Source organism: Ovis canadensis, chromosome 3, assembly GCF_042477335.2.
Source record: "Ovis canadensis isolate MfBH-ARS-UI-01 breed Bighorn chromosome 3, ARS-UI_OviCan_v2, whole genome shotgun sequence".
NCBI classification, from domain to species: Eukaryota; Metazoa; Chordata; class Mammalia; order Artiodactyla; family Bovidae; genus Ovis; species Ovis canadensis.
This window is the reverse complement of record NC_091247.1, coordinates 62,140,857-62,163,855: the sequence shown is the minus strand read 5'-3', so window position 1 is coordinate 62,163,855 and position 22,999 is coordinate 62,140,857. Positions and strand designations below refer to the sequence as shown.

Here is a 22,999-nt window from a genome sequence, read left to right as displayed (position 1 = left end):
TGATCACAATGTCTAGTTAACATTGGTCATCATGCAGTTACAAAATTTTTTCTTATAACTTTTAAGATCTATTCTCTTAGCAATTTTCAAAGATGTAATACATATTAATAACTATAGTCACCAAGCTGTATATGATGTCTCTATGAATTATTTATTTTATAACTGGAAGTTTGTGTCTCTTGACCCTCTCCACCCATTTTGCCCACCCTCACCCCCCACCCCACACCCCCTGCCCCCTGCCACTGACAGCCACCAATCTGTTCCCTGTATCAATGAGCTTGGTTTTTTTAATCATTCCACATGTAAGTGAGATCATACAATATTTGTCTTTCTCTGACTTTTTAGTAGTGTCCTATCCATGCTGTTGTAAATAGCAAGATTACTTATCTGTGGCTGAATAATATTTCATTGTTACACAGACCACATTTTCTCATTAAATCTTTCATTAGTGGACACTTGGGTTGTTTCCAAAATGGCTTTCTTAAGCACTAGTCCTATATCCTTATGGTTCCATGTCTCAAAGCCGTTCAAGTTAAGCAAAACATAACAGTTATTCTTAACAATTATGAACATTTATTAAGCACCAAGAGTATACTGCACTGGTTGCTATGTAAAAACATAATTATTGACATAGTGTCCCTGCCACTGAGTTTACAATCGAAAATGAAATACAACAATGCTGTAAGCCAACTTCAAAATTTCCTTAATTTAGAAATTGCTATTTTGGCAAACAAATAAGGCAAAAATGACCTACCATCAGTTACAATGTTAGTAAGATGTAAAGAATGTTTGACTCGTACCCAGACATTTTCCCAATTATATTAGGCTTGATAAGGAAAAGAGCGCTTAGAAATGTAGTAAACAATGAATTATTTCAAATCCTTATAGGATTTTAAGCAAAGATTTGTTCACTAGCCTGAGCTTCTCCCTTCTGGGAGGAAGCCATGTGAAACTAAGTAAGTCCATCCTCTCATGCACTGACAACCATTTACTCCTTACTCCTGGTGAGAGCTCATTGATCCCTTGCAGGGGGCAGGGAGTATGTGTCTGGATAAAACACCCCATGGCCTTGGAGGCTTCAAGGGGCAAACTTGCAGGAATTACAAACTCATATTTTATGAGAGAGGTGAGCAGCAGGACCTCTGGGCACAGAAGAGACATGAAGCCTGTAGTGATTCAGCCCATGCCTCTTCCCAGTGATTAGAAACAGGTAAGTGGGCGCTTTCTGCTCTGGATTTCCTGTGTGGGAGCATTTAGGAATTTAGCATCAAGACCCCAGACTGCAGATCCTGCACTGTATCCACAGTACAGTATTTAATAAATATTTTAAAGATTTTTGTTGCTGGTCATGTATTAGCTGACAAAGGCACGATGAAGGGAATTTGATTCTTGCTGTCAGATGCAAAGACTGTTCAGACTTCTGAACACAGTCTAAAGTATATATTATTTTCTATCACTGATTGTATTTGGAACTCTAAAAGAGCACTAAAAAAAATTAAGTTATTGGTTATAAATTAACTGAAAACTGAAATACAATTTACTCTAAAGTGCATGCACAAGTATTTAAAAATACATGCATACAAATATCTTAATGGCAGACTGGTAGCATCCTGAGATTTTTTTTTTTATGGCAAAATAACATTTCAGCAATTTTTTGAAAATACCAATAATTTTCCCCTTAGAAGCCCATCTTTGCAACTTTCTTTTATATGATAACATAGTTAAGTAGCAGCAACATTTAAAAAATGTTCACAAACTTCACTTTGCATATAGGTTTATGGAGAAAGACATCCAGAAACTTTAAGATAAAACTTTGCAAAATAAAATAATTCACTACTTTTGGCCTAAAGTTGACACTTAAACACCACTTTTCCAATTTAAAAGTGTTACTTATACATACAGTAAATAAAATCTAATTATAAGATTTGTAATAAAAACTTGAAACACATATCAACATAATTCTCTTCTAATTAAGATCACAAATTAATTTCAATGTGTTTCCCTAAAAAGAAGAAAAAAAATTTTAATATAATCATAGCTGTGGTAAATGCATTTGAGTTTACAAATCTCATTCAATGCACTTGTTTTTAGTTTGTAAGGTATGAAACAGCTAGAATTCCTGATTAATGTATGTATTTTTCTAAGGCAAGGCAAGTTTATTTATATATAAAGCATAGATATTAGCATGGTTATAAAGGCAATATGATCAATACATAAACATTCACGTTTTTTAAGTGATACATTCCAAACTACTTAACATTTAATTTCATGTCCTACTCTAAGACTGCATCTGTGACCTTAAGCTTCAAAGTATAATTGCTGTAATACATGAAAAAATACTTCATTTTTCCAATATTGTAAAGTATACTGTATTTTCAAATACCTAGTATAAATTTTTTTTGCTCAAAATTTTAAAAAGAATACTATTAGCTAGCTATAACTACTATGTTAAGTAACTGTATAAAGAAGTTCACAAAGGAGAACAAAAACTAAAACTAAGCTTAATACTTATTGCATTTAACCATAACAAAAAAAGTCCCCAAATCAAGTAGTTCTGAATACACTTGTTTCATATATGAGTAATGTGTATATTCATTTTACAGTCACTAGTTTGATAAACACACTAAGATTCTGTGAGATATGGTTTTCTTTTTTATATCCTCCCCAACTGCAGTTGTAATTAATTTTCTTTCAAATACAAAGTAAATAATGTTTATATTTTTTTATCTGAGTCATGTAAAAACTGACTCCTTTCATTTTTAAAAGTTATATTTAATATTTTGGACCCTAATTAAAATTTAACATTTAACCATGTTTCTTTTTCTATTATGTATCATCTACATTTCAACAAACTGATAAGGGTTATTAACAAAGGCAAATCTTGATCTCATCCATGTTTTAAATATGATGACAAACTTTTTTTCTCTTTAATGAGAAAAAGGAGATGAAGAACACCAGCAGGTGTTCAATAGGTCCTCTTTGCTCTCAACGATTTTGAGACACAACTTTAAGACAGGGTGCATCAGGTCAGGCAATGTTGTGGTCTCTTATCTTTGCATAGAAGAGAAAAAATAAAGGAAGTTATTTCCTTCCTAAGGTCTCAGCTAGCTTCTTAAGTCTTTTCTTCAGCTCCAACGGAAATTTCTCATAGCACTTCTTACAGACTGGCTTCATGTCAAACTCCACAAATTTATTCCTAAAGTTAATAATAATAAAGTATTAGTGGAAATGTATTCACATTTGTATACAGACATACAGATAATGTGCAGTAATTTTATTGAAGTAAATGAAGACACTATGCATATTACAACTATATTCATATTAGCAAAAAACTGTAATTCTACTCTCAATTCTAATCATTATGGTAAACATAAACTGCAATACTATTTGAAGAAAGTTGCCCTTATAAACTGCTCTTGTACAATGATCTATGTGATACAGAATGCTGATTACATTTTAGTCTGTGCTAAGTATGCAGGGAATCTAACGTGAATAAAACTCAGATAAAGTCAATCATTTTAAAATACTGTGAGAACACTTTTTAAAAATAGTTATTCAGAGCAAAGAACTCTATCTCTCTGATAAGACTGATACTCTTTATTGAAGGTGTAATCATCTCATGTAGTATTTTATATGGTGGAGCTATGAGGCTTCATCTTGCCTGGCCTCCTGTCCCAACAACAATGATCATCTTCAAAAAGAAAAACCTAAACTAACATCTAGGTTACTTTGGTTGGCTGTCTCACAGAAAATTCAAGAGCACCAGTGGACCATTTGGCCTGTGGTCACATCTGTGATCAGTGTGTATATGGAGAACTCAGTTCTTTAAAAGCCAGGACAGCACACACCCTCAATTCACTTGTGCAATTCCGGACACATGTTGAGAAGGCCTCCTAGCTACAGGTGATGCACTTCCAGTTGACAGCTATCAGCGCTCATAGCCGTTGAGGTCATGAGTCCCTAATTGTGAATGGAACAAATGCAGAACTTTCTAACTAGTTCAATTTCTGTGAAATTACATCTAGGAAATGTGTGGGACACGTTCAGTGACACACTGTTATCTGTTACAAATTATTACATCTGTTGATACAATTTTAAAGAACAAAAATAACAAAATCCTGACCACATATTTAAACTGAAAACCCTTTTTTTTTTAAACACCATGTGAGAATTATTTTCTGATTTTTTTTCCAGAGATCCTAATGATGACAGTAATTCAAATGTTATGTTTCAATTGGCAATTTGATTTAAATAGTGCTATTGAGTTAAAAAGTTCACAGACCCCATGAACTATAGCTTGCCAGGCTCCTCTGTTCATGGGATTTTCCAGGCAAAAATACTGGAGTGGGTTACCATATCCTTCTCTAGGGGATCCTCCCAACTCGGGTTGAACCCACATCTGCTTTAGCAGGTGGATTCTTTACCACTGAGCCACCAGGGAAGCCTGCTAAGCAAACCTTACGTTGTGTTTATTTTCTATCTGAATTTTAATTTTTCTTTGTAGAAGAAAACTTGAAAACTGAAACAATAAAAAACTTTTGGAACTCAGAACACAATGGTCCCTATGAAGAACTGAGACAGTCTTTCTAACAATGCAAGAGAATTTCAAAGACTGAAATATGTCCTGTGAAAACCAGGAATTGTACAAAAACACATACACATATCCAGAGATGCCGTATCTTATTCTCTACTCTAGATGGTCTCTGCTTAGATAGGAAACATGCTGAGAGGGTTTAGTTTAACATAGAACTTAGAACATGTAGCACTGGAACTGACCAATTATATTATTTTAGGCATAGAAGCGAAAAACTAGGATTTTAAAAGCTGTAATGATCAGATAGAAATACTTTGAAACTTTTACAATATCTATTAAGAGATTAGAATTCTTCCCTTTGAATCCACTGGAAAAAAAAAGAAAACTATACCATATTGTGATTAAAAAACGAGCTGAGAGAGTCTACAGATTCAAGTAAGCAAGTACAGTACAGGTTATGTGAAGGGTGGACCCTATTAAAGTGTGTAATTTAATAATTAGGCAAAAAGATCAGCTCTACACAGGACAAGCCCACCTATGTCAGCCTCTGGCAGCTACAAATACATGCCAAAAAGAAACAAGAAAAGCAAGAGACGAAACCAGGATCAACATGTATTCTAGAGGACTAACCACAGGAGAAAGCAGTAGAAATGGTGGCAGAGGGACAGAAAAGCTCACAGACAGACTGGCTTTTTCTTTTTCTGCTTGTCCTTATCCTTGGCTTCTCTCTCCCGCTTGGCAAGTCTCCTCTTAAATTCTTCTGGCATTTTCTCATAACAATGTTTGCAGACTGGCTTTAGATCAATCTCAACAAACTTATCCCTTTGTGTAGGACAGAGAAGGAACAAAAGAAAAGAGGGAACGATTAAAGGAGGAACCTTTGCTTTGAGAAGGCCTGGACAGAAAGAAGCAAGAAGCACCAGGTCTTTCCTTTCCAACACTGAATGCTCTCCACAATGTCCCCCGCGGGTCCCACTGGGCTCGCAGGCCCAGTGCACACTTACTTGAGTGTCAGCTTGGCGCTGCAGGTGGAACAGGCAAAGCAGTGCACACACCAGGCCTTGTTGAGGGCGGAGACCACTGGGGGGGAGAGGGGATGGTCACTCACGTGCAGCTCGGCTCACCACCAACCCCTTCCCCAGGCCACTTCTCTAGGGCTTTCCTCACAAAAGAATCACACACGGCATTAAGCATCTCAGTGCCGTTAACTGATGCTCACGGAATCAGTTGAAGTTACTCACTAATTTATCTATCACACTGTTAGAACACACAGTCCCAGCTCTGCATCTGTCTCCCACAACTGCAGGCCTCATCTCAGGGAAGGCCATCACTGCCTTTCAACCTGTATTGATGGTTAATGTTTCAAGGCATCTAAACAGTAGATGCCAAGTCTTCCCATCAGAGCCCCCACTCCCCAGCGTCGAAGGTGCAGCCCAACTCTCCTGGCACCGCTACCTGCCTCCTGCCACCGGCCCCACAAGGAAGTCTGAACTAGGTAGGTAATTAAAACAGGAGCCAGGTACTAACCGACTAGCCGGGGTGAGTCTGCCTCCCAAGCTGACACTAAGCTCCTCTGCCCGCTTCTCTCTCCTGGTAACTGCCTCCCGCAGGTGGAGGTGAGATTTATTTCCACCGGCACTAAAGATCACTTTCCTGAAGCCACCCCTTCACAAAGGGCACTTGGGCAGTGTTTCAGAAAGTATTTCCCAAATTCGGCTCTCTGCCCAGAGGCATGAAGCAGGCTGGAAACAGCAGTGTTTACAACTTCACCAGGAAGCTTCTGGCAGAATCTGCTAATGACTGCTGGCAAACAGCTGCTTCCTTTCCATGCTAGTCAATCAGGCATCCTCATACGGGACCAGGGGCAGGTTCTGGAAAGGTCTAGAGACAACCACCAGGTGTTCACGTCTGCAGGGTTCAGGGGGCCCTCCCCAAGTGCTCCTAATGAACACACCTCGCAGCTTCCACGGAAAGTAATTCCAGGAATGGGAGGGAGAAGCAAGACTCGGGATCAGTCGTTTCTATGGTAATGACCTTGCAGCACTGGCCTAAAGTGTCATCACAAGTGAGCAACAAGTTTAATTCTCAGGAGTTAGCATTTCACGACTAGAAATCACTTGGGAAATACACCAAAGAAAGAGGAAAAGTAACCGATGACCATCGCAACATTTTCCAATTTTCACATGACCCAGGGGTTTTATGTCCAAAGGTGCCCTACAGGTGCTCACCATCGCCTTCTATAACACGGTTGCAGTGGAAACAAACATCACCAAATAGCTGGAAACAGGAAAGGACAAAAAAAAAGTGGTAAAATTAAAGATATGTTACAACTAAGTATCAGAACACCAAACATTTAATATAATTTCAGTTCTTTGTACAACTTGAAAACAAATACCCTACAGCATGTTTCTAGCTTCCATATACATGCATTAACATACAATATTTTTCTTTCTGACTTACTTCACTCCCGTATAATAGGCTCTAGCTTTATCCACCTCAGTAGGACTGACGCAAATGAGTTCTTTTTTCATAGCTGAGTAATATTCCATTGAATTGACAGAATAGTGTGGAAACATTTACATTACCATATGTAAAAAAGATAGCAAGAGGGAATTTTCTGTGTGACACAGGGAGTGCTCTGTGACCACCTAGAGGAGTGGGAAGCATGGGAGATGGGAAGGAGTTTCAGGAAGGAGGGGATATATGTATACCTGTGGCTGATTTACAGTGATGTGTGGCAGATGCCAACAACAATTATCCTTCAATTAAAAAAAAATAGCCTGGCTACCTAAACTCAATTTGCTGCTACTAGAGATGATCAGTAAATGCTCACTGACTAGTTTTTACTTCCTACAATGAAAACATTTTACTATTCATGTTGATGAAAAACATGAGAACCCCAGACTAGGCCCAGCACTGGAGTGGAAAATAGGCCGGAAGGACATTACTCGGTAAAGTGACAGAACTGGAATGGACAGAGTAATCAATACTGATAACAGCGGTTAGACCAGTGAGCCCCATATTCTTGGGAAGCACACACTGAAGCGTTTGGGGTAAAGGACCACAGGGAATTTATCATCAAATGCTTTAGAAAAGAATCAGCACACTTTTGTACGTGTACATTGACTCGCATATAATGAGACGAGCATTTATGTGCGCGTCAGAGAAGGCAGGAAGGACACACACGTGATGAAGCAGGTACTGAATCTGAGTACAACGTGTAGGCATTTTCTTTGTATTTATTATTTTACCACTTTTCTCTGAGTATGCAGTGATTTTACAAATAAAAAGTTAAAAAGCCATGTGTATAGCCCAGTGCACGTTTCCCCAGAGCTCTCTTTGCACGTAACTGTGGAGAAGCTCAAGTTCACATAAGTGTGTGTCACATTCAAAGAGCCCATCTCTACCTGGTTGTAGTGGGTTTCACAGTATGCCAGGCCCTTCCTCTCGTAATGGCGATGTCCAAGGAATGGCTTCTCACACTTAGCACAGACAAAATGCTGGAAGAAACGGCATTAGGTCATACTTGCAACACCATGTTTTATTTATGTAGTGAAGCAAAGCCCTAGAGCTAAAGAGAAGATCCATGAAAGCCTAGGCGCTGGTGTCACCTGGGTCACAAGCGACCCTGCAGTGCTCCCACCCTTCACCCAGCATCTGGAGGCCCTGACTCAACAGCAGAATGAGAACAGAGAGGATACGTGGACGCTTCTCTGGGTTGGACCAGGAACTAAGAGGTCTCCCTGCACCGTCACGGCTGATCACAGCACCGTGCCATCTACGTTCTTAGTTTTCCACAAAGTTGACTGTCACCAAGTGGCCTCACTCGCCCCTCAGCATCCCCCAGCCTTGCTGGCACCCCTGAGCCTTGGGTGTGTGAGGGCCCCATTACCCCGCCACAGGCACTCACCTCCACGTGCCACTGCTTGCCCATGGCGTTCACCACACGCCCCTCGATGGGCCGGCGGCAGGCACCGCAGATGGGCACCCCCATCTTGTCGTGGCATGGCAGGCAGTACAGCTCCCCCTTGAGCTCCCGGGCGTCGGCAGTCAGCTCCTTCCTGCCCGAGAGGGGAACCACTGAGTACCACCAGCAAGGCGAGAGCCGGCGGCTGGTGCGGCTGATGCCCTCAGATAAGGCATCTGAATAGACCACCGCAACAACCCCATAACTGCTTGCTCCCCCCAGAGGTGGTCACAGCGATCGACCAGCTTCAGCAGGCTTCATATTCGTGTCAACATAAACACCACTCAGCGATGACCAGTCAGATGTACCCCCACGCAGGCCCTTGTCGCTGCTCTCCTTGTTTTCCTTAAGAAGCTGGGGGAGAGGGATGCAGGCCCGGGGACAGACCTGCTAATGCTACCTTCTTAAAATAACAAGAGTGTGGAGACCAGTTCCACTTCCTGACACTCACTAACAAGCTGCTAAGAACAGCAGTGGGTTCACAGAAAACATACAGACCAAATGCCCAGACCGCTCCCCCGACGGATGCTTGAGTTCACTGCCGTCTTCAGTCTCCTGAGTCAATAAACCAAGGTGGCCCCCAAGCCAAGATGAGTTTCATCTGTTTTTAAAAGGTTCTTTAGGAGAAGTGCTCATGGAGAATGAACAGAGGGAGGACAGGCAAGAAAATCTGACCAAGCCGGAACTGAATCCCCAAAACAAGCTGTCTGTCAGCTTTCACTGCAGCTCTCTACTCCCCGTGGTAACAGCCAGGACAGTCATACCGACTATGGTCAAGTACCTTTTCCATTAAATTCTTATACTACCCAGCAGATTGTGAAACGCATAGCCTAACACCTTATCCTGAGCTTCTGAAGAAAAAACAAAATTGCCTTTAGATGTAAATAGAGAGTGAAAGTAAACAGATGTAGTTTAAACGCTAATGGTTACAACTGTGAAAGTTATATCCATTTTGATACAAAGATAAGACCATTTAAAGTTTTTTTCTTTGCATGGGAGGGGGACCCTGTATTAAAAACAATGTGATGAAAAACAGCTGTGGGGATCACTGGGGATATTTTAATGTGAGCTGATTATTTAAAGGTATTAGGGCTTTCCAGGTGACACAGTGGTAAAGAATCCACCTGCCAATGCAGGAGACACAGGTTTGATCCCTGGGTCGGGAAGATCCCCTGGAGGAGGGCACGGCAACCCACTCCAGGATTCTTGCCTGGGAAATCTCATGGACAGAGGATCCTGGTGGGCTACAGTCTGTGGTGTTGCAAGAGTCAGACACGACTGAGTGACTGAGCACACACATTTAAAGGTACATGTTTATGCACACTTGTACACACACACACACACACACACGGCAACATGTTACCCAGTGAGACCTCATGAAGGGTCAGGGGTTCTCTGTGTTGAGTCTCTTGACTCTCCTATAGGTTTAACATTTTCCAGATTGAAAGCTGAAGAAAACCAGTTTGGATGCTGGAGTAACAGTAATACCCAAGTCAGTGCGTTCACTTATTTCCACTGTCTGTACAGTGTAAGCAAGAGAACATGGGCCTACCCGCAGTTGGCGCAGTTGAAGTGGTCTGGATGGTAGGGGTCGTTCTTGAATATCAGGGGCTGCTCGTCAATGATGGCGTGGCACTTCTGGCAGATGTATTTGCCGAGGCCCCGGGCTTTCTCCCGGTTATGACAGGGGCGACACAGGTGCCTAAACAGAGCCACAGAAGCTGACATTTAAAATCCAACGTTCTGATAACTGAAAAAAAAAAAAAGCTTCCCATATCTATGCAAAGAAATTCAAGAGACCATTTCTTAAAAATCACTGCTGTGTTTCAAGAGCAGAACCAAGCCCCACTTTCCACAGGAAGCTAATTACTCCCACCTGGATGATCAGGTAGCGCTTAAAAGACCCCCTGGCAGCTGTGCCAGATGTAGGACAATGCCAGGCCGTCCCCCACAGGCCTGGCCATGCCACACTGCACGTGCATGACCTGGGAGCACAGGCCACCCTGCGGCGCCACCCTGCCCCCCCCCACCCACCTGCCTTGAGGGGACCGGTGCCCTGCTCGTACCTCCCGGCGTTCTTGACGAAACCGATGTCGGCCAGGACCTCCTGGCACAGGTCGCAGCGGAAGCACTCGGGGTGCCAGCTGTTGTTCATGGCTTTGATCACCCGGCCGATGATGAATTCGCCTGCAGGAGGGACGCTCAGGCCGCAGCTCAGCCTCCCTGCCCACAGCCCTGGGAAACCACTCTTCCTGTGCTAGGACCCCGCAGGAGGTGCTGCGTTAGGAAAACGCCTCCATGTCCCCTGAGCCCCTGTGTTTGGCCCCACAGCCACATTCTCGGGCCATCTCCTCTCATCTCTGGGTCTGCTCTCCTTTTCTAAACAAGGTGTGGGCTCTCCCTCTCCAAGGCCTGTGGTTATATCAGGTCATGGGCACAGAAAGCAGAAGTCCACAGCCCGCTTTCTTGTGATGCAGACTTAACTTCTTCCTGCATCCAGGCTTCTCAGCATCTACTCACTAATCCCACGTTCTTTGGCTGTGTGACTGGCAGACCACCCCTGTGCCTCTCAAGGTCCCCACTGCCCCCCACCGACTGCATTGACAAAAGGGAACTGCACGGAAGCCCGGCAGGTTCTGGGGTCAGTCACCCCTCGGGCCATGAGAACCGGTGCTCTCGGTTTGGGACTCTCCCAGATGGTTAACCTCGATGACAGGGCGTGAGGCTGACAAGCACCTGACAACTCTCCTTCCTACGCAGCTCGTGGGAGGAAGTCCTGCAGAAGGAAACTTACTTTTCACGGCAGATTGGGCACCAACACTTACCACACTGATGACAGCAAGGAGCAAAGAGCATCTGGAAGTCATGTTCACAGTACTTCCTTCCTTCAAACTGAAACAGAAAGTACCGCCCCCCTGAGTAGGAGACAGCCCCAGGATCCATCATCCTCCTGAGGCCTGTGAAGCAGAGGGGCACCCTCTGGCACCTTCCACATGCCTGCGTGTGGATATAGGACAGGCTCCCCGACCAGCTGAGATTAGAAGTGACCCTCCGCCTCCAGAGAGCAATGAGCCCCCCTGCTCACCAGGCTTCACCAGGTCTTTGCTCAAACCCCACCTGCAGGGTGGAGGAGAACCACAGACCCCTCTCCCCATGTTGAAAAAAAAAATTTACAGACAGTAAATATTCTAGCATATTTTAACTGTCTTCCCTTTTGTGTGATGTGCAGTGCTTAGTCAGTTGTGTCCGACTCTTTGTGACCCCATGGACTGTAGCCCGTCAGGCTCCTCTGTCCATGGAATTCTCCAGGCAAGAATATTGGAGTGGGTTGCCATGCCATCCTCCAGGGGATCTTCCTGACCCAGGGATCAAACCCAGGTCTCCTGCATTGCACATGGATTCTTTACCATCTGAGCCTCCAAGGAAGCCCATTACAAAGATTATTACTATACAAATGATCAAAATGTAAATATGGGGACTTCCCTGGCCATCCAGTGGTTATGCAGGGGACTTGGGTTTGATCCCTGGTCCCAGAAGATTCCACAAGTGGAGGAGCAGTTAAGCCCACGTGCCGTAACTACCAAGCCCATGTGCCTCAACTACGAAGCCTGCATGCCTCGACTAGAGAGCCTTTGCACCAGAATCAAAGGTCTCACATAATGCAGTGAAGATTCTGATGCAGCCAAGTCAATCTATCAATTTGATCAATAGTTTTTAGGAAAGCATGTTACAAGTGTTAAATTGCATTTGCTGTTTGATTATTTGCACAAGCAGCATATCCTACTGAGGTAAGCACGACCCCTCTTTCCCTCACAGTGATTTCAGTACTCCACTGATAAGGATGCCTGACACCTAGCAGACTTGGAGTTCAATGTTATCTAGCTTATTAATGTTTTCTGTCTGGGGGACTGCTTGCATCCTTCTCACAGTATGGGGAAAAGAAAGTGATGGAGAGGCAACAGCAAGCCACGCAGGTAGGAGCCTGCCTCTTCTCTTTTCCTCCTTAGAATCTCTCCTAAGGCCGTTGCCATAATTACCCATTGCAGTAAAAATCTTAGCTCTGAAAATAGTAGGTCAGGGAAAGAAAACCACATCAGATATCAGAGACCAAACTGAGTTCTAACCCTATTATGTCACTGGTCTGCTCTTGTCAAGGGCATGCAGCCTCTCTGGGCCTCGAGAAGGATCAGGCAGGTAGAGGGCTTTACAAGTGTGGAGACCAACGTCTCCTTGGGGCAGGCTCCCTGGACCCCTGAGACTGTGCTGAACGCCTGGCCACCAGGGGCCACAGCCTCCCCTGCACCAGCTTAGGGACTGGAGAGCCCTGCTTGGTCCCCAGAACCACCCTGAAGGCCATCACCCTTGACAGGAAGAGAGATTCCTGTTCTGACGGAGAGGGTTTCTGTCATAGGGAACGCATGCTGTGGTAACACAGCAGGAGCTGAAAAGATGTGTCTGAGCAACACGGTGTTCTGGAGTTTGTCCCGACACACATACTGTTCTGCTCTGCGGCCCCATGATTTCTGCAGGCTGGCTGCGAGCCCCCCTCCCAGGCCCCATTCCTATGGGAAAACACTGTCGGACTGACCAACAGCTGACTTACTAATGACCTCTAAAAGCCACCTTTCCTTCCTCAGGAGTGGCTTGTAAAACAGGAAAAGTTTAAAATCTGCAGGAGGGGAACCAAACAGCAGCCGCCTCTAGGTGTCACATAACTGTGTACACATATCACCATATAGAGACATGCGTGATAGGTGTGATCACACAGGCATGCACTCACACACAGACACAAGCATAGCCACACACATACCACACAGCCACACACCACACACAGATATACACAGAAACATACAGACACAGATATATACACAGACACACATACACATACACACTGTTGTCCTCACTCCCAGGTTGAGGCTGTCCCTAGACCAGCCCCGAAGCAGACGTGAAGGGGCATTTCAGGACAGTCAGCATGAACACACTTGCGCCCAGGGCCCACAGTAACAACCATAGGACCAGGAAGAATAGGTGTTTGGGAAAGAAGAGGAGACACTGAGAACAGGATAAGATGGGGTGCCCCCACCCCACAAATAAGAGCCCCTTTAGGACACAGGTGCTGGGGGCATCCACAGGGCTGACCACCACCCAGCATCACTGCCCAGCCCCCCCGCCACCCCCCCATCACTGGCCAGGCCTCCCTCCCTGTCCCCTCTACCCACCATCACTGCCCAGCCCCCACCAACACAGCATCACTGCCCAGCTCCCCAGCCCCAGCATCACTGCCCAGGCCCTCTCTCCCCGTCCCCTCTACCCAGTATCACTGCCCAACCCCTACAACCCCCACCCAGCATCACAGCCCCGCCCCCACAGCTCACCCACACCCACCTCATAGAAGAGGCCCTCTGGGAACTGCTGGAAGCACTGGGCGCACACGAAGCACTGCTCGTGGTAGAGCTCGCCATTGCTGTTGACAATCTTCTCAGCGGGCGCAAAGCCGCCCCGGCAGCGCTCGCAGCTGGCGTTGGCCAGGGCGTTGGCCATGTTGCTGCAACAGACAGACAGGGGACATGGGTCACAGACGGCAGCCCTCCCTGAGAGCTTGGTCTGGGGTCACAACAACTGTGTCTTGTCCATAAAGCCAGCTTCCCGCCTGCGACCCAAGGTCTCAAGCCCACTTTCTCAAGTGGCATCTGGGTGCAGACCCTCTGGTTCGCTAACATCCTGCATCCTCCTGCCAACAGCCCAGAGAGCACCCTACCCCCTGCTCAGCCCGTGAGGAGCCAGGGCTGCAGGGGAGCCTCATGAGCCACCTCAAAGGGCTGAACTGAGGGCCTGACACTGGCTTCACTGAACTCCCCCCCAACACGGTCTGGACACGCTGAAGGCACAGCCAAGATACAGGACCCGGCTGGTGAGGCCTGCCAAAGCAGCTTCAGTCCTACAGTCCCATGGGGGGGCAAATGCCAAACATGGACACTGGGAGACGGATCTGAATACAGTCACTGGGAGATGGATCTGAATGCCACAGAGTTTCCCATCCTGAGAACATTCTACAGCCGGTGATGTCAGGTCCAGAGACTGACAAGCCCAGCCTCACATAGCTGTCTGGTTCAGGGGAGACACAGGCCCAGAATCCAGGCTCCCCCGCCCAGGAGCCACAACGGGATGATGGTATCATGCTCGACAGGACCTGAGAGACCTGTCAGGAAAGAGGAACCGCGACAAGACCCTGGCTGAGGAGCTACCAGCCAGGTTCCCCTGGACCCCGAACACTCGGGTGCATTCAGTAATGGGAAAGCACCTGACCGAGCCCCCGACCAGGTCTTTCCAGACTGTGGGCTCCAGTGAAGGACTTTGGGTCCCTGGATGGGCCCCAGGCGGAAGGCCCTGGCAGAGCTGGTACTGGCCCAGCGGCTTCATGATTTGCAAGTTTATTTTCAGATACCCAGACACCCACTCAGAGCACGTGCTCCACTGTGTGTCGGGTCCCAGGGGCAGCGTCTGCGCCCCCAGACACCCATTCAGCCCTCCTTGGGCAGTCACTGCCAACCTCCGGAGCCTGCCCAGCCCCTAAGGGGGAGGTAGAGATCCCCCCACCCCTTGGAGGACCACTGCCTTGTCCCCATCACAGCCCACATCTCACTGCTTCCTTAGCAAGGTCTGCACAGAGCACACCTCACCCCCACTCCCATGGAAGATGACCCCACCCTCTCCTGGCAACGGTCTCACAGAGAAACATCCTGCTTTGTCGACTTCACAGTCCATGCAGAAGTCCACGTCCACGACCCCACACCAAAAAACTCTATTAAAGCATTGCCAGGAAAGGAAGGGAGGGATGTGGCCTTGATACTTGGCAAACTTGACCTAAGTCTCCTACTGAATCGAACTTTCTACTTGTTGTTGAAAAAGCGCTGGGGATCAAGGAGAGAAGCCGTCAGCTCCCTCATCACCTGACTTTGCTGCGAGCCAGATGAACGAGGGCAGTCTGGTTCTGGTTCTCTTCTCCTAACAGGGACCAAAATCCACAGGTGCTCCTCAGCAACGCGCGGTGGCCCACAGCCACCCCCACAGGCCCAGTACTGCTCCGAGAGTTGAATAAGAAAAAGCCTATAAAACCACTTTGGAAACCAAAAAGAGCTACTCAAACATCAAACATTGTTACTAATTTAAAATTCTCTCAAAAGAGTCACTGAATTCTCAGTGATTTTAGCAGAATCCCAAGAGAGCTACAGAAGAAACCCCGGAGTGCCCCGAATACCGATTTCCCAGATCAGTGACATTCTCCAGGAGAAAAGGCCCCCCCTTCCCCACGTCTCTACAGGGGCCACGATTTCTTTATAAACTTCATTCAAAACAACATCTTCCAGAAGGATGAAGGCAGGTGGCATGGCTTTATTGAGACACACAACTTGCAAAAATGTTAACACAGTGCCACTCTTTCTACCAGGATTTTGTCATTTTGGAAACATATTTCATATAAAATTAATATTATTAATGTGTAATGAGCACATTGTTATTTTAAATGAACTAATTACAAGCACTTAAACTTTTTCTCAGTTTTATTTTCTAATACAGTAAATACCAATAAAACAAGAAGTATTTGGAGACCTCAGTATTTTTTAAGACTATGAATGGGTCCCCATATCAAATTGTTTATCACTGACCCATTTATGCTCATTACACTACAGACCATTTATACTCGAGTTAAAATACTCACAGATTAGAATGTAGTTAGAAAACAGGCAGAGACATTATAAAAGCAAGTTTTCCCACACACACAGTAAAAATAAATTAGTCTTAGGGATAAAGTTCTGTGTTTTTGAAGAAGTGTTCATTTTAACAACTAGCAAGAAAACAAAGGAAAGAACATACGCGGAAACTTTGAGGAAAGAAGCCCAAACAAACCAATAATCTCACCAACCTACTCAACTGCTTACATTGCCCATCCTCTCTGACCCTCTGGCACTGTGTGTGTGTATGTGTATATATATATATATATATATATTTAAATGGGCTGTTTTTGAGCAGTTTTAGGTTTACAGCAAAATTCAGTGGAAGATGCCAAGTTCCTCTACAGCCCTGACCCTCAGGGCACAGTCCCCCACGGCCAATACCCCCAGACAGTAAAGTGACGCCCACACTGAACACTGACCTATTCAGTCTTCTCACAGTGACTGACACGGTTACTGCAGATGATAGAAGCTACTTTAAAAGTCAGGGTGAGCTGTCGGTGGATTAGTTATAATTAACAGGCTAATGTTTCAGAGAGGATTTCCATGGTGGGAAATGTACGCCTGGGGAGCCTGAAAGCCTTGGTGGTGCTCTGGTCACAACTGTCTCAGCCAATCGATCCCCCTCCACAAAGTTGCCGCACACAGAAAACCTGACATCACCGAGCCTTCTGTTACTCAAGTGCCTTGTTGATCAAAGCGTGTGAAACATATACTCTAGCATTAAAGGGCAGGAATGCGAGCCCCCAAAGCACCTTGAGTTCACCCGGCATTCTGGTTACAGTGTAACTGTATCGGTCAGATTGGTCTTAGAGCTCATCAGGAGCCTGCTGTCTCAGGTAAAGAGAAGCGGGACATCTATTGCAAAGCATGGGGAGTGGACGGAGAAAGTAGAGACTCAGGCCAGGTAAACTCCCCTCCCTGCTAAGCACACCCGGAGATGGAGATGCGGTGATTCCATTACAGCCCCCAGGAGGAGTCAGCAGGGCTGCCTCCTGCCTGTAGGCAGCAGCTTCCTTCTCTCCTCCCTTCTTTTCTGCACTTGTCCTGGGCATCCTCGCCCCCCACCTCCAGTCCTGGCAGGAGACCCGCTGAAGGTGCAGGTCAAAGCCCAAGGCAGTGAACTCCAGCCCCAGGAGGGGGCCTGGGAGGGGGCCACTCACAATCTGGCGTAAAAGTCACAGAACTCCTTGTAGACCCTGACATCGCTGTGCCGGCGCTGCAGCCTGGACTCGGCCCTCTCATCCTGGCTGCCGAGACCCCGGCGCTCCCCGTTACGGGCCGCCGGGGGGACCTCCTGGTCCTCTGGGATGACGGCTGGGCGCGGGCCCCGGAGTGCCATGGTGGGAGCGGCAGGACTGAGGGACAGGGGATGGAGGGACGCACGACACCCAGGCGGCTTCCCTGGTCACTCCCCCGCACTCCCCTCCCGGTTCCCACACGTCAGCTGCTCCAGGGTCATGCAGCCCTTCCGGTCCAGAGCTCGCGGTGGGTCTGGAAGCTGCAGGGCCCTCCCCTGACAAAGGATCGGCTGTGTGGCCGCCCTCCAGGGGAAGTAACAGCCGGCGGGGGCATTGGCAGGAACCCGCTCCCTCCGCGGCTCTGGGCAGTGACAGCTCAGTCCCAGGTTCCCAAAGGGGTGCCAGGGAGAGAGCCCGTGTCCAGTTACAACTCATCCTGTTTGGCCCCAATCGAGCCTGTAAAAGCATGTAACCCGGTGGCCAGTACTCCTGGGTCTGCATCTCCGGTAAAGGACAAGGGATGCTCTGCACCTGGCTGTGCTCCTTCCACAGGGTTGCCCGCAGCGCTCACCGTTAGCCCTGCAGTGGTGGGGATCTGGGGCCTGGGGAGTAGATGGGGGAGGGGACAGCCTCTCCAGTCCCACCTCTCAGCCCCTGGAGCCTCCAACACAGCCTGAGGGCACCTTCTGGGCAGCAGGGGGCAGGAGTTCTTTTGGGGTCTCAGCTTCTTACAAAGTAACTGCCTATGTTACTTCCTAACGCTATGTGCTGTCATATCCAGAACATTCAGAATTCCTACTGTGTGTTCGCAGTGTGTTCTGCAGACCCAGCGGGTATGTAAGAGGTGCCCGACCCACTCAGCACAGGGAACCTGTGTGTGGCCAGGAGCCACGCGTGTTCCCTACAAGATTCATGCAGGTAATAGTGCGTTGCTCCCTAGGGTCCGGGAGTTGAGGGTGGATGGGCAACCACGTGGCACCAACCAGTAGGGGCTGCACGGGCCGGCCGGCTGGTCCCTCACATCCCCACCCAGCCACAGAGAGTGGACATGAGTTATTCCTCCAACAGGACGAGGGGTAATCTGAGGCCAAATCAACACCATTGCTCAATTTTTATATCCAGGCCTTTTGTTACTTTTAAACAATTTCTGGCACTTAATAATGTCACTCTAAGAAATGCAAACAATTCTTTTAGACTGTGATTGTAACCATAAGAAAACATTTATCTGAACTCCCTTGACCGAGATCACTACAGCCTGCACAGCACAGCAAGACAGCCTTGAAGCAAGTGGGAAGCTGTTTTAATATAAAACACCTCAAGGCCAGCTTTGAGCAGTGGGCCTGTGAGGTAGTTTCTTGGGTTCTGGGATTCCCAGAGGTTCTCCCAAGGGCTTCTACTGTCCGATCAACCTCTCTTCTCATCGTGGCTGACATGGGGTCTCTCTGGCAGATGCCACAGGACAGGTCTGTACCCCAGACATCCCTGACATCCATCCAGACTGGAGAGCCTTGTATTTCACGAGCTCTGACCATTTTCTCATCTACCGGGCCAAGTCTCAGTCCCTTAGAGTCACTGTAACAAAACACCACTGGCTTATAAACAACGGAAATTCACGTGTCACGGTCCTGGAGGCAGCAAGCCCAGGACCAAGGCGCCAGGGTGGCCAGTGTGGCCAGGCAGGGTGAGGACTCTGCCCCTGCCCCCTGGGTTCTGGCTGGCGCCTCCTCACTGAGCCCTCCCATGGTGGAGGGGCAGAGGCTCCACGGGTCCCATTCAAGAGACCTTCACACCTGACCTCATGGCCTCACAAGCCTCAGGGGTCAGGATCTCAACATACTAATTTTTGGGTGCACAAACATTCAGACCAGAGCAGCGAGGGTTCAGGACCTAGGCTGAGTGCACCCAACAGCCTGTTGGATGCGGAACCACACGCAGCTTGTCTGCTGCTGAGCTGACCATGCCCGCATCCTGCAATCCGGCGTTCAGCCCTCCCACATGCTGCATGAAAGGCTGCCAGTCCACCAGCCCAGTTGAGGCCATGATTTCAGCCAGAACAAATTCTGCCCCTGACCTAACACCCTACCCAAGATGAATAACCTGCCCAAAGGTAACAGACCAAGAATGGCAGCTGTTTCTAAGAGCTCAAACACCAAGGGTCTGGACAGAAGCCTGAGCACATTTGGCAAAGTTAAAAAAACAACTTTTAACAAGTGGTACTTTTAAAATTCAAATCCTCTCAAATAATTTTGTAATTATTTGAATTGAATTACATTGAATTCAACTGAATTACATGCATCATTACCAAACATTTCATCTATGTGGGTTTTTAACTTTTTGAGTATAGTTGATTTACAATGTTGTTATTTTCTGCCAGATAGCGAAGTGAGTCAGTTATACATATAGAGACTTTCCCTATTTTCCAGATTCTTCTCCCACAAGGTAATTACAGAGCACTGAGCAGAGCTCCTGGTGCTACATGGCAGGTCCTCATCTACATGGTTGGTAAACACCAAGTGGGACGTGCTGACTGACTGCCTGGGAAACGGACTCCGACACAAAACGTGCCCGCCAATGTTCCCCCTTCTGTGGGTGCAGTCCCGTGCTGATGTCACCCCAGCGCCTGGCAGGAGCTTCCAAGACCTCTGCCTCCAAGAGCTCCGTGTATCCAGCATGTGGGGACATCCTGATTAAATTATCACATGGCAGGCTGACTGTGTTCACTATTTCTCTGGGTGTGTGTGCATGTGTGCTCAGTTGTGTTAAACTCTTTGCGACCCCATGGACTGTAGCCTGCCGGCTTCTCTGTCCATGGGGCTTCCCAGGCAAGAATACTGGAGTGGGCTGCCGTGCTCTCCTCAGGGGATCTTCCTGACCCAGGGACTGAACCCGGTCTCTGGCATCTCCTGCATTGGCAGGCGGGTTTTGTTTGTTTTTTTTTTTTTTAACACTAGTGTCACTTGGGAAGCCCTCACTGTCTCTCTATTTCACTCAAATGGGAAATTCACTCTGATTTTCATTTTCTACTAAAACAAAACAACTGTGACATGAAGTAAAGACACTGGTGTGGCAGGTTCCTTCTCATGCCCCCGTTTCTGGCATAAACGCCCATTTCCTCCACGGGAGGACAGAGGTGAGAGTGGCCGGAGCACAGGTGCTGCTGCTCCCTGATATTCTGCCCCTTGGTCGGAGGGCTCGCGGCTGCAGAGCAGAAGCACGCCACGCAGCAGGACGGGCCAGAGCGAAGAGCTCAGGTGCTCTCGTCCTCCACCAGGTGGGAGGGGGGCTGCACCCTGTCACCTGCTGTGCAGGCCCAGCCCGGGGGCGGGGAGGCGGGGAGGCAGGCACGACGGGGGTCCTCACACGTGGGCCTGGGGATGCCACTCTGGCGCAAACAAGACCTACTTCCAAGTTTATACGTGTTTGTGGCCTATCACGGAGAAGGCAATGGCACCCCACTCCAGTACTCTTGTCTGGAAAATCCCACGGACGGAGGAGCCTGGTAGGCTGCAGTCCATGGGGTCGCGAAGAGTCGGACACGACTGAGCAACTTCCCTTTCACTTTTCACTTTTATGCACTGGAGAAGGAAATGGCAACCCACTCCAGTGTTCTTGCCTGGAGAATCCCAGGGACAGGGGAGTCTTCTATGGGGTCGCACAGAGTGGGACACGACTGAAATGACTTAGCAGCAGCAGCAGCAGCGGCCTATCAAGCATATATCATACACCTGCTTTAATTATTAGAGAAAAGGACACACTGACCAGAAGCGAAGAACGTCCTTGTTAAAGTAAAGGTTAAATGCTGCCCTTCCAGGACGCCAGTGCTAGTCCTCAGACGATGACTCCCTCCCAGGGGCCAAGGTCACGTTGGCTCTGCAGGCGCTGGCCTGTTGTTTTTCAACCTTGAAGGAATACGTCCCTGACGTGTTTAATGTTCTCTGTTCTGACAAACAGAAAACTGTACTGAGACCTGGCTTCCCTGGAGCAGGTTCTCAGTCACCCGAGCGGCTGTCTTCTGGGTTACAGTCCGCAGTTTGGCTCAGAAAGTCACAAGCTTCTCTCTATTCCTATTGTGGATTGTTTATTGATTATTTCCATCAACAGGAGCAAGAGGCACAATCTTTAACAGCAGAAAACTGGGGAACGATGGGCAGGTGGGCAGCCCCCTGGTGGGGACCCTGTGGGCTTTGGGATGAGGGGGCAGACTGCATGGCTCTGTGTGGGGCTGGACTCCCCAACTCCAAACACATGCAGCTTATTACAGATGGTGGACAAGAGGCAGGGAAGACTCACTAAGTCCTGCCACACAGAGACAGTCCACTGACACCTAATCTCTGCTCTTATTCAAAACCACACACACTCGTGTTTCCACGAGTGGGGAGGGCTGCTGACAGTCGCCTTGACAGGTGACAATAAAACACTCCCAGGTCTGCAGACACTGTCTAACAGGACACAGACACGCAGGCCCTTCCTCCCCAGCTTCCGGCCTTCCAGGCCTCCCCACGCCCAGTTCCTCCTAGAAGCTCCTCTGGGTTCTGGCCTGTGCTGGCTGACCTGTGTCTGGGAGCTGTGGAATTCACGATGCCCTAAGCCTGCTCCTCTAGCAAAGGGGCCAGCCAGCACAGACACGCCTCCCAACCAGCCCCTTAGGCTCCCCCAGCTTCCAACCAGTGGGACCAGCTCTACCTGTGTGAAGTCCCAGGGGACAGGCCAGGCCAGCCAGTGGGCAGATATGTCCTTGCCCCAGGCCCCCCGGGATTGGGTGACTCCATATAAGGGTCCCACCCACGACTTCAGCCTGGCTTCATGCCCTCAGTAACGAAACCCCCTGGACTGCTATTGCGACTGGAATCTGCAAGCAGCTTCCAGGCCCCTCCCACTGCATCCCCATAGTCACTCAGAAGGGCAGGGTTTGGTTAACCTGAAGAACATGTTCAGAATTCCTCTTATAGGCTGGGCAGGTTTTCTTTGCGTGTTTAATGTCTTTCATGGGAAAATGCACCTGGAGCAGCCCCTCCACCCTCAGAGTCACTTCTCTTGTCACTCATGCTGTGACCACAAACACACAGTCTCATCCCTAAATGTCCTTTTTAAGGGATCTGCTGTGACCTGAGCAACACACACGGGCTCGAGAAGGTGTTGTATTTCAAACACAGAAGGGCAGTACTTCGAGTGAGAGTGTTGACTTCAGGGAAAGCCGGGTTACGAGGATGAACTCCCTGCAGTGTCCAGAGCACCTTCACGACCAAGGTGTCCACAGCCTGTTTGCCTTCTGGCTCTCAGTTAGGTTCTTATTTTAGTTCTGACTCAGCTGGGATGGCTCCCCTATCGCTGACCTTTGGCGGAGCTGGAGGAGGAAGCCAGCTGAGTTACTCTGACCATCTGTGACCCAGCTGACTGTGAGGCCAGCCTCCTCAACGAAAAACACAGCGAGACTTTCAGGACAAAGGACAGAAAGGAACATTTTGCTCAAGTCAAAACCACCCTTTCAAATTTTAATCTACATGTCTCTCTGCCAGTTGTTTTCTTT

General features: G+C 47.7%; 1 protein-coding gene across 5 annotated transcripts in view; it reads right to left on the bottom strand.

Moving 5' to 3' along the window:
• Nucleotides 1–553: 553 nt before the first annotated feature.
• LIMS1 (LIM zinc finger domain containing 1) overlaps nucleotides 554–22,999 on the bottom strand; it is an 82,060-nt gene continuing 59,614 nt past the window's right edge. For 4 of the 5 annotated variants that reach the window (XM_069580421.1, XM_069580422.1, XM_069580423.1 and 1 more), the window contains exons 2-10: nucleotides 13,887–14,046; nucleotides 11,327–11,393; nucleotides 10,568–10,688; nucleotides 10,054–10,203; nucleotides 8,445–8,595; nucleotides 7,942–8,034; nucleotides 6,763–6,811; nucleotides 5,539–5,614; nucleotides 554–3,196 (exon numbers count right to left, since the gene is read on the bottom strand). In XM_069580421.1, the coding sequence (XP_069436522.1) occupies nucleotides 3,082–3,196; nucleotides 5,539–5,614; nucleotides 6,763–6,811; nucleotides 7,942–8,034; nucleotides 8,445–8,595; nucleotides 10,054–10,203; nucleotides 10,568–10,688; nucleotides 11,327–11,393; nucleotides 13,887–14,046 (982 nt within the window). In that variant the 3' untranslated portion in view covers nucleotides 554–3,081. Of the gene's footprint in view, nucleotides 3,197–5,538; nucleotides 5,615–6,762; nucleotides 6,812–7,941; nucleotides 8,035–8,444; nucleotides 8,596–10,053; nucleotides 10,204–10,567; nucleotides 10,689–11,326; nucleotides 11,394–13,886; nucleotides 14,047–17,394; nucleotides 17,712–22,999 lie in introns of those variants that run through there. The other variant, XM_069580420.1, reaches the window with a different exon arrangement.